The sequence below is a fragment of the Taudactylus pleione genome, unplaced genomic scaffold, assembly GCF_031769625.1.
Source record: "Taudactylus pleione unplaced genomic scaffold, aTauple2 ptg002299l, whole genome shotgun sequence".
NCBI classification, from domain to species: Eukaryota; Metazoa; Chordata; class Amphibia; order Anura; family Myobatrachidae; genus Taudactylus; species Taudactylus pleione.
This window is the reverse complement of record NW_028286690.1, coordinates 77748-90131: the sequence shown is the minus strand read 5'-3', so window position 1 is coordinate 90131 and position 12384 is coordinate 77748. Positions and strand designations below refer to the sequence as shown.

The window sequence follows — 12384 nt, the reverse complement described above, 5'->3', positions numbered from 1 at the left end:
CGGTGGAGAACAGCCATCAGTGGGCAGTGTCACAGAGCCAGAGATAGTGAGCTATATGTCTGTGCCATAGGATATAGCAGGTCCCTCTGTATAACACCCAGCTTCCAACCTTGTATATGTTTGTGTCACAGAATTATAAAGTGCTCCATAAGTACGTGGCCCTGTTTGCCTCACACCTGATAAAAGAAGGAAGCTGGGAGAAGGCCTTAGACCTGTATGTGCTACACGGAGCTCCAGCCAATACTCAGGTACCTCTACATCCTTCTATGTGCCATATACAGTATACAGTATGTGCAGTAATATACAGTATGTGCAGTAATATACAGTATACAGTATGTGCAGTAATATATACAGTATGTCCCTTACACAGTATACAGTATGTGCAGTAATATATACAGTATGTCCCTTACACAGTATACAGTATGTGCAGTAATATATACAGTATGTCCCTTACACAGTATACAGTATGTGCAGTAATATATACAGTATGTCCCTTACACAGTATACAGTATGTGCAGTAATGTACAGTATGTCCCTTACACAGTATACAGTATGTGCAGTAATATATACAGTCTGTCCCTTACACAGTATACAGTATGTGCAGTAATATATACAGTCTGTCCCTTACACAGTATACAGTATGTGCCGTAATATACAGTATGTCCCTTACACAGTATACAGTATGTGCCGTAATATATACAGTATGTCCCTTACACAGTATACAGTATGTGCCGTAATATATACAGTATGTCCCTTACACAGTATACAGTATGTGCAGTAATATACAGTATGTCCCTTACACAGTATACAGTATGTGCAGTAATATATACAGTATGTCCCTTACACAGTATACAGTATGTGCAGTAATGTACAGTATGTCCCTTACACAGTATGTCCCTTACACAGTATACAGTATGTGCAGTAATATACAGTATGTCCCTTACACAGTATACAGTATGTGCAGTAATATATACAGTATGTCCCTTACACAGTATGTCCCTTACACAGTATACAGTATGTGCAGTAATATATACAGTATGTCCCTTACACAGTATACAGTATGTGCAGTAATATATACAGTATGTCCCTTACACAGTATACAGTATGTGCAGTAATATATACAGTCTGTCCCTTACACAGTATACAGTATGTGCAGTAATATACAGTATGTCCCTTACACAGTATACAGTATGTGCAGTAATATATATAGTATGTCCCTTACACAGTATACAGTATGTGCAGTAATATATACAGTATGTCCCTTACACAGTATACAGTATGTGCAGTAATATATACAGTCTGTCCCTTACACAGTATACAGTATGTGCAGTAATATACAGTATGTCCCTTACACAGTATACAGTATGTGCAGTAATATATACAGTATGTCCCTTACACAGTATACAGTATGTGCAGTAATGTACAGTATGTCCCTTACACAGTATACAGTATGTGCAGTAATATATACAGTATGTCCCTTACACAGTATACAGTATGTGCAGTATGTCCCTTACACAGTATACAGTATGTACAGTAATATATACAGTATGTCCCTTACACAGTATACAGTATGTGCCGTAATATATACAGTATGTCCCTTACACAGTATACAGTATGTGCAGTAATATACAGTATGTCCCTTACACAGTATACAGTATGTGCAGTAATATATACAGTATGTCCCTTACACAGTATACAGTATGTGCAGTAATATATACAGTATGTCCCTTACACAGTATACAGTATGTGCAGTAATGTACAGTATGTCCCTTACACAGTATACAGTATGTGCAGTAATATACAGTATGTCCCTTACACAGTATACAGTATGTGCAGTAATATATACAGTATGTCCCTTACACAGTATACAGTATGTGCAGTAATGTACAGAATGTCCCTTACACAGTATACAGTATGTGCAGTAATATATATAGTTTCTACTTCAGGGTCCATAGGGGGTCCACAGGGTTGACCTTGGGGTATAGCTGGATCTGGATCCACGGGCACCACGCAGTTAAAGCTTTGCTGCTCCCAGGATGCACTTGGGTCCGTCCTCCTCTATACCCCGCCCCGGCCACAGGCACCTCAGTTTTAGTTGGTGCCCGGCCGGAGTCGGGTCACCCTGTCGCAGTGGGGCTGCAGGAGCAGCCCCTAAGCTTTATTTTAAAAGAGAAATTTTTTATTTTTTTCTTCTTTTTTTACACTTTTAGAGCGGCAGCATCAGACTGTCCTTTAGGACGTCCACGCTGCCGCTCCTTCTCCCCGCTGGCGCCGCGACGCCAGTACAGCTCTGGGGATCGCGGCGGGACCCCAGAGCCTGTACTAGCCGGGCTCTGGGGACTCCCTTGACTGCTGCCGGACGCGACGGGGATCAGGTAAGCCGCGGGTCGCCGCGTGCGGCGGCCCGCGGATACTTCAATGCAGTCAGGAGCCTCCGGTCTCTGGGGACAGACCGGAGGCGCTAGCGGCGGTGGCGGGCTCCCCCTCAATTGAGGAATACCCCGCGTGTCCGCTAGACCACCAGGGTATCAGGCTGGTAGCGGGACCGGCAACCCGGGGGTTAATTGCTAGCCAGGGGAGGCAGCCTTCCCTGTCTAGCGGCTCCTCCCCTCAGCTCAGCGCGCCTTTCAACAAGCAGTCTGGCGTCGCTGAGCTGCTCTTATCTCTCGGCCACTCCTCCTCTGAGGTCTCCGGCGGCCATCTTTACTGGCACATCGCAGACTCCCAGGCGGTATCAAGTGGACCGGTCCCCCTGTGTACCTCTCCCCTGCTAAAGGACAGTGTACACAGCGCTATAGCCCTCCCAGACACTGAATCTGGGCGGTTGATTGTAGCGGAAGGTGCAGTGAGTATAACTTTTCTGCATTGTATGTGACTATTGCTAGTGCTGCCTGTCTGTGACTTATTCTCCTTGCTGTCAGCTTATAACTATCCCTTTCCTTCTCCTACGGCCCGGCAGGTGTGTGGGGGAAGGGCGTTTTTCTGAGACCCTCACTTATATAAAACACGTATTTGTGGGGTCAGTCACATACTGTTGTGTGCTACACAGTACCATATCTGGGCTGTTGTGTCGCATACTGGTGAGTGCGCGGGTGTTAAAACCGTAATTCCTCTGGTGATACCTATTTCTTGTGTATTTACGGTATCATGTCGGATGAGGAGACTGAGCGCTCTGTGGCTCCTGTGCTATTTTCCTGCAGATGCTGTGCTGCTGGAGTTGATGGGGAGGACTTATCTCAGGATGGTCTGTGCGGGCGGTGCCAGCTGGTACCGGGCCCTTCCAACCCCCCTGTATCACAGGACCCTCCTTGGGCGATGTTTTCACAGGTGCTGGCGTCTATTGCGGACCGGTTATCGGTCCCATCAGCGGTCCCTTCTAGGGCGTTACCGCAGCCCACCATCCCCCATTCCCCGAGGGTTCCACAAATGTTGCGGTCTTCCCCCGGGGCCCAGACTGTGGGTCCTTACTCGGGACTGCCTGTGTATGTGCAGTCTTCCCCAGGGACGTGTCAGTCTGTAGTGCCTTTGCAGAGTGTTGCTCCGACGGCTCCTCCGCCTTGGGTGGATGTTCTATCCAGCTCCGTACAGAGTCTGGCGGCTTCATCCTCGGCGTTTCAGTCTATGTTGCAAGGTGATGTGCCACCAAGGGTGTCTAAACGTCCGGTTGTGAGTTCACTAGCTGCGCAGTTGTCGGACTCGGGCAGGAGGTGGAAGCTAAGTCCTCCATTAATGTTCCAGCCTTAGTTAGGGCGGTGCGGGCTATCCTACATGTTGAGGATGATGCGCCGGCTCCTAGGTCGAAGTTTCCTAATTTTAAAAAGGCCAAGGTGACCCTCAACTGTGTTCCCCCTGTCTGATCAATTATCGGATCATATGGCGGCGGCCTGGCAATTACCTAGTAAGAGGTTCCATCCACAGAAGAGGTTGGCGGCGAACTATCCTTTTCCTGAAGCTCATTGCAGGAAATGGGAAACTCCGCCGGCGGTGGATTCCCACGTTACCCGCTTGATCAAAAGCGCGACGTTGCCATTGCCGTCTATCTCCTCTTTGAAGGTTCCCACGGACAGGAAGGTGGAGACTTGTTTAAAGTCCATTTATTCTCTTTCCGGGGCGGTGGCTCGCCCGTCCATGGCTATCTCCTGGGTGGGTGAGACATGGGCCAATGCCTTGGAGGATACCTTTCCTGATGAGGCTCCGGATATCCAGAGAGCGTTAGTGGGACAGATGCGGGATGCAGCTTCCTATATTGGGGAAGCGTCTTTGGATGCCAGCCTGCTCACTTCTAGGGTGTCGGCTGCAGCGGTATCTGCTCGGCGCTCCCTGTGGCTGAGGTCCTGGAGGGCTGATGCAGATTCAAAAAAGGGTCTGGAGGCCTTGCCTTTTAATGGTGATTTACTATTTGGTCCGGATTTGGACAGAATAGTGGATACTTTGGCTAAGTCCAAGTCGGCTTTTCTCCCTTCGGCCTCTGCGCCGGCTAAAGTGAGGAGCTCTGCCTTTCGGTCCTTTCGGGTTCAGGGTAAGGCCAAGGGCCAGTCCTTCCCGAGACATTCGGCGACCAAGGCCGCACCCAAGCCCAAGAAGCAGGCATGGAGTGCTCGGCGCCCTTCTTCCAAGCAGGAGGATAAGCCTGCTGCCTGATGGGACGGGCCTCTCTCTGGGGGACCCCAGAGTGGGAGGCCGACTTCTCCAATTCGCCCAGTGTTGGCACAATACCACCACGGATGCCTGGGTTCGAGAAGTAGTCTCTCAGGGGTACGCCCTGTCTTTTCGGTTCAGGCCGCCCCACCAGTTTTTCTGTACGAGTCCTTCTCTGGACAAGACCAAAGCTGGTCAGATTCAGGTAGCTATAGAATCCTTGCTACAAGCAGGGGTCATTGTTCCCGTTCCGCAGTCTCAGCGCGGGACGGGGTACTATTCTACTCTGTTTCTGGTACAGAAACCCAATGGTTCTCATCGCCCTATCCTGAATTTGAAGTCTCTGAACAGATACCTCAGAGTTCCCAGGTTCAGGATGGAAACGTTACGTTCCATCATTCTGGCGATGGAACCCGGGGATTATATGGTCTCCCTCGATATCCAGGACGCCTATCTCCATGTGACCATAGCACCGGCACATCAGCGGTATCTGAGGTTTGCTATCCTGAACCATCACTACCAATTTCGGGCGTTGCCTTTTGGCCTTTCCACGGCTCCGAGGGTGTTCACCAAGGTGATGGCGGTTATGGCTGCCCACCTTCGGGGTCAGGGTCTACGTCTGTTGCCGTACCTGGACGATCTTCTGCTGCTGGCGAGCTCCCCGGAGGTGCTTCTTCGACATCTCCACCTGACCATTGCTTGTCTTCAAGCACACGGGTGGTTGATAAACTGGAAGAAGTCCTCCCTGATTCCATCACAGCGGATGGTTCATTTGGGAGCCCTGCTGGATTCTCGTCAGCAGCGGATTTTCCTGACTCCAGAGAAGGTCTCCTCCCTGCAGCTGCGGATACACAGTTGCCTGAGCAGTTGCCGCCTGTCGGTCCATTCAGCTATGAGAGTTCTAGAGTCCATGGTGTCGACATTCGACATGGTGGAATTTGCCCAGTTCCATTCCCGGCCCCTGCAGGGGCTGATTCTATCGGAATGGAACGGGTTACCTCACCGGATCCGCTCTCAGATGCTGGTGTTGTCCGCGGAGGTTCGGCAGTCTTTGGCTTGGTGACTTCAGACGGTGCATCTGGTCGAGGGGCGCCCCTTTTGGATCCCGGACTGGGTCCTGCTCACGACGGATGCCAGTCTTCGGGGTTGGGGGGCAGTGACCGGCTCATTATCGCTTCAGGGTCGTTGGTCCGCGGAAGAAGCACTTCTCCCCATCAACATCCTGGAACTGCGGGCTGTGTACAGGGCCCTGCAGTCGTCCGGCCCCGCTCTTCACGGAAGGGCGGTTCAGGTGCAGTCCGACAACGCCACCACGGTGGCGTACATCAATCACCAAGGGGGAACTCGCAGTCGGGCAGCAATGTCGGAGGTGTCTCGCATTCTTGCTTGGGCGGAGTGTCACGTTCCAGCGATCTCGGCAGTCTTCATTCCCGGAGTCCTCAATTGGGAGGCGGACTTCCTCAGCCGTCACGATGTGCATCCCGGGGAATGGTCGCTTCACCCAGAGGTGTTTCAGCTACTCGTGGACAGGTGGGGACTGCCGGAGCTGGACTTGATGGCCTCCCGTCACAATCACAAGTTGCCCGTTTACGGGTCAAGGACAAGAGACGCAGGCGCCTGTCTGGTAGACGCTCTGTCGGTGAAATGGACGTTTCACTTGGCGTATCTGTTTCCTCCGATATCCTTACTTCCTCGGGTTCTGCGGAAATTCAAGCAGGACGGCGGCACGCTCGTGCTGGTGGCTCCGGCGTGGCCCAGACGTCCTTGGTACTCCGATCTGAGGTGCCTCTCCATCGACGCTCCGTACCTTCTTCCTCAGCGTCGGGACCTGTTGTCTCAGGGGCCCTGCCTTTACCCGGATCTGGGTCGGCTGTCTTTGACGGCGTGGCTCTTGAGACAGCCGTCTTGAGGTCTAGGGGTTTCTCCAGTTAAGTGATTGGTACCATGCTTAGGGCACGCAAGCCTGCCTCCGCGCGGATTTACCACAGGGTGTGGCGCACTTATTTTCAATGGTGTGAATCCAGAAACTATGATCCGCAGGTGTTCCGGGTTTCCAGAATCTTGGAATTTCTTCAATCGGGTTTGGACCTCGGCTTACGCCTGGCCTCTCTGAAGGTTCATGTGTCTGCTTTGTCCGTGTGGTTTCAGCGACGGATTGCTACACTGCCAGATGTTTACACCTTTTTCCAAGGTGTTCTCAGGATCCAGCCTCCCTTCGTGCCTCCGGTGGCTCCGTGGGACTTGACGGTGGTACTGAGGGTCTTGCAGGGTCCTCCTTTTGAGCCGCTTGAGTCGGTGGAGCTCAAGTGGCTGACGTTTAAGGCCATTTTTCTCCTGGCAATTGCTTCGGCCAGGAGGGTTTCAGAATTGGGGGCGCTTTCCTGTCGCCCTCCTTTTCTGATTTTTCACCAGGACAGGGCAGTGCTCCGCACGCGTCCTGAGTTTCTGCCCAAAGTGGTTTCAAAGTTCCACATTAATCAGGAACTTGTTGTGCCAGCTTTTCAGTCACCTGATCTTTCGGCTGGTGAGGCTTCCTTGGATGTGGTCCGGGCACTTAGAATCTATGTGGACCGGACTGCTTCGGTAGGAAGTCGGATTCTTTGTTTGTCCTCTTCGGTTTTCACAAGAGGGGTTGGCCTGCCAACAAGCAAACGTTAGCCCGTTGGCTTCGTTCAGTTATTTGTGAGGCTTATGCGCAGGAGGGTTTACCTGTGCCAGCCTCTGTTAAGGCTCATTCCACTCGTTCTGTGGGTCCCTCTTGGGCTGCTAGACGTGGCGCCTCCGCTGTTCAGCTGTGTAAGGCGGCTACTTGGTCTTCAATTAAGACGTTTTTGAGGTTTTATGCGTTTGACACCTTCGCCTCTCAGGATGCATCCTTTGGGCGCCGGGTACTCCTTTCAGCACAGGAGCGTCCCCGCCCTTAGTTGAACTGCTTTGGGACATCCCCAAGGTCAACCCTGTGGACCCCCTATGGACCCTGAAGTAGAAAACAAGAGATATGGTAAGAACTTACCTTTGTTATCTCTGTTTCTACGAAGTCCATAGGGTCCACAGGGCGCCCGCCCTGACGCACCTGGCTTCAAATGGGCTGTGTGGCTGGTCACCGGTTTTCCGTCTCCCATTTCTGTGAGTATGGTTTCTTGTGTGTTCCAGTCTTCCTTCTCTCTGTTTAGTCTCCTCCTCCGGCCTTAGCTGCTTACCAACTGAGGTGCCTGTGGCCGGGGCGGGGTATAGAGGAGGACGGACCCAAGTGCATCCTGGGAGCAGCAAAGCTTTAACTGCGTGGTGCCCGTGGATCCGGATCCAGCTATACCCCAAGGTCAACCCTGTGGACCCTATGGACTTCGTAGAAACAGAGATAACAAAGGTAAGTTCTTACCATATCTCTTGTTATGTCCCTTACACAGTATACAGTATGTGCAGTAATATATACAGTATGTCCCTTACACAGTATACAGTATGTGCAGTAATATACAGTATGTCCCTTACACAGTATACAGTATGTGCAGTAATATACAGTATGTCACTTACACAGTATACAGTATGTGCAGTAATATACAGTATGTCCCTTACACAGTATACAGTATGTGCAGTAATATACAGTATGTCCCTTACACAGTATACAGTATGTGCAGTAATATATACAGTATGTCCCTTACACAGTATACAGTATGTGCAGTAATATACAGTATGTCCCTTACACAGTATACAGTATGTGCAGTAATATATACAGTATGTCCCTTACACAGTATACAGTATGTGCAGTAATATATACAGTATGTCCCTTATACAGTATACAGTATGTGCAGTAATATACAGTATGTCCCTTACACAGTGTACAGTATGTGCAGTAATATACAGTATGTCCCTTACACAGTATACAGTATGTGCAGTAATATATACAGTATGTCCCTTACACAGTATACAGTATGTCACTTACACAGTATACAGTATGTGCAGTAATATACAGTATGTCCCTTACACAGTATACAGTATGTGCAGTAATATATACAGTATGTCCCTTACACAGTATACAGTATGTGCAGTAATATATACAGTATGTCCCTTATACAGTATACAGTATGTGCAGTAATATACAGTATGTACAGTAATATACAGTATGTCCCTTACACAGTATACAGTATGTGCAGTAATATATACAGTATGTCCCTTACACAGTATACAGTATGTGCAGTAATATACAGTATGTCCCTTACACAGTATACAGTATGTGCAGTAATATACAGTATGTCCCTTACACAGTATACAGTATGTGCAGTAATATATACAGTATGTCCCTTATACAGTATACAGTATGTGCAGTAATATATACAGTATGTCCCTTACACAGTATACAGTATGTGCAGTAATGTACTGAATGTCCCTTACACAGTATACAGTATGTCCCTTACACAGTATACAGTATGTGCAGTAATATACAGTATGTCCCTTACACAGTATACAGTATGTGCAGTAATATACAGTATGTCCCTTACACAGTATACAGTATGTGCAGTAATATACAGTATGTCCCTTACACAGTATACAGTATGTGCAGTAATATACAGTATGTGCAGTAATATACAGTATGTCCCTTACACAGTATACAGTATGTGCAGTAATATATACAGTATGTCCCTTACACAGTATACAGTATGTGCAGTAATATATACAGTATGTCCCTTACACAGTATACAGTATGTGCAGTAATATATACAGTATGTCCCTTACACAGTATACAGTATGTGCCGTAATATATACAGTATGTCCCTTACACAGTATACAGTATGTCCCTTACACAGTATACAGTATGTGCAGTAATATACAGTATGTCCCTTACACAGTATACAGTATGTGCAGTAATATATACAGTATGTCCCTTACACAGTATACAGTATGTGCCGTAATATATACAGTATGTCCCTTACACAGTATACAGTATGTGCCGTAATATATACAGTATGTCCCTTACACAGTATACAGTATGTGCAGTAATATATACAGTATGTCCCTTACAGTGTATAGTATGTGCAGTAATATACAGTATGTCCCTTACACAGTATACAGTATGTGCAGTAATATATACAGTATGTCCCTTACACAGTATACAGTATGTGCCGTAATATATACAGTATGTCCCTTACACAGTATACAGTATGTGCAGTAATATACAGTATGTCCCTTACACAGTATACAGTATGTGCCGTAATATATACAGTATGTCCCTTACACAGTATGTGCAGTAATATATATAGTATGTCCCTTACACAGTATACAGTATGTGCAGTAATATATACAGTATGTCCCTTACACAGTATACAGTATGTGCAGTAATATACAGTATGTCCCTTACACAGTATACAGTATGTGCCGTAATATATACAGTATGTCCCTTACACAGTATACAGTATGTGCAGTAATATACAGTATGTCCCTTACACAGTATACAGTATGTGCAGTAATATACAGTATGTCCCTTACACAGTATACAGTATGTGCCGTAATATATACAGTATGTCCCTTACACAGTATACAGTATGTGCCGTAATATATACAGAATGTCCCTTACACAGTATACAGTATGTGCAGTAATATACAGTATGTCCCTTACACAGTATACAGTATGTGCAGTAATATACAGTATGTCCCTTACACAGTATACAGTATGTGCAGTAATATATACAGTATGTCCCTTACACAGTATACAGTATGTGCAGTAATATACAGTATGTCCCTTACACAGTATACAGTATGTGCAGTAATATACAGTATGTCCCTTACACAGTATACAGTATGTGCAGTAATATATATAGTATGTCCCTTACACAGTATACAGTATGTGCAGTAATATATATAGTATGTCCCTTACACAGTATACAGTATGTGCAGTAATATACAGTATGTCCCTTACACAGTATACAGTATGTGCAGTAATATATACAGTATGTCCCTTACACAGTATACAGTATGTGCCGTAATGTACTGAATGTCCCTTACACAGTATACAGTATGTGCAGTAATATACAGTATGTCCCTTACACAGTATACAGTATGTGCAGTAATATATATAGTATGTCCCTTACACAGTATACAGTATGTGCCGTAATATACAGTATGTCCCTTACACAGTATACAGTATGTGCCGTAATATACAGTATGTCCCTTACACAGTATACAGTATGTGCAGTAATATATACAGTATGTGCAGTAATATACAGTATGTCCCTTACACAGTATACAGTATGTGCAGTAATATATATAGTATGTCCCTTACACAGTATACAGTATGTGCCGTAATATACAGTATGTCCCTTACACAGTATACAGTATGTGCAGTAATATACAGTATGTCCCTTACACAGTATACAGTATGTGCCGTAATATACAGTATGTCCCTTACACAGTATACAGTATGTGCAGTAATATATACAGTATGTCCCTTACACAGTATACAGTATGTGCAGTAATATATATAGTATGTCCCTTACACAGTATACAGTATGTGCAGTAATATATACAGTATGTCCCTTACACAGTATACAGTATGTGCAGTAATATACAGCATGTCCCTTACACAGTATACAGTATGTGCCGTAATATACAGTATGTCCCTTACACAGTATACAGTATGTGCAGTAATATATACAGTATGTCCCTTACAAAGTATACAGTATGTGCAGTAATATATACAGTATGTCCCTTACAAAGTATACAGTATGTGCCGTAATATACAGTATGTCCCTTACACAGTATACAGTATGTGCCGTAATATACAGTATGTCCCTTACACAGTATACAGTATGTGCAGTAATATATACAGTATGTCCCTTACACAGTATACAGTATGTGCAGTAATATATACAGTATGTCCCTTACAAAGTATACAGTATGTGCAGTAATATACAGCATGTCCCTTACACAGTATACAGTATGTGCAGTAATATATACAGTATGTCCCTTACACAGTATACAGTATGTGCAGTATGTCCCTTACACAGTATACAGTATGTGCAGTAATATATACAGTATGTCCCTTACACAGTATACAGTATGTGCAGTAATATACAGTATGTCCCTTACACAGTATACAGTATGTGCAGTAATATATACAGTATGTCCCTTACACAGTATACAGTATGTGCAGTAATATACAGTATGTCCCTTACACAGTATACAGTATGTGCAGTAATATATACAGTATGTCCCTTACACAGTATACAGTATGTGCAATAATATACAGTATGTCCCTTACACAGTATACAGTATGTGCAGTAATATACAGTATGTCCCTTACACAGTATACAGTATGTGCAGTAATATACAGTATGTCCCTTACACAGTATACAGTATGTGCAGTAATATACAGTATGTCCCTTACACAGTATACAGTATGTGCAGTAATATATACAGTATGTCCCTTACACAGTATACAGTATGTGCAGTAATATATACAGTATGTCCCTTACACAGTATACAGTATGTGCAGTAATATACAGTATGTCCCTTACACAGTATACAGTATGTGCAGTAATATATATAGTATGTCCCTTACACAGTATACAGTATGTGCAGTAATATACAGTATGTCCCTTACACAGTATACAGTATGTGCAGTAATATACAGTATGTCCCTTACACAGTATACAGTATGTGCCGTAATATACAGTATGTCCCTTACACAGTATACAGTATGTGCAGTAATATACAGTATGTCCCTTACACAGTATACAGTATGTGCCGTAATAT

The 12384-nt window shown here is 45.7% G+C and overlaps 1 protein-coding gene across 1 annotated transcript in view; it reads left to right on the top strand.

Annotated features, from left to right (window-relative positions):
* The window catches only part of IFT172 (intraflagellar transport 172), a gene marked incomplete at its 5' end in the record, with an annotated part of 111297 nt that overhangs the window by 71192 nt on the left and 27721 nt on the right, over positions 1–12384 (top strand). The window contains one exon of the mRNA XM_088466029.1: positions 132–248. Coding sequence (XP_088322155.1) covers positions 132–248 — 117 coding nt within the window. The remainder of the gene's footprint in view (positions 1–131; positions 249–12384) is intronic.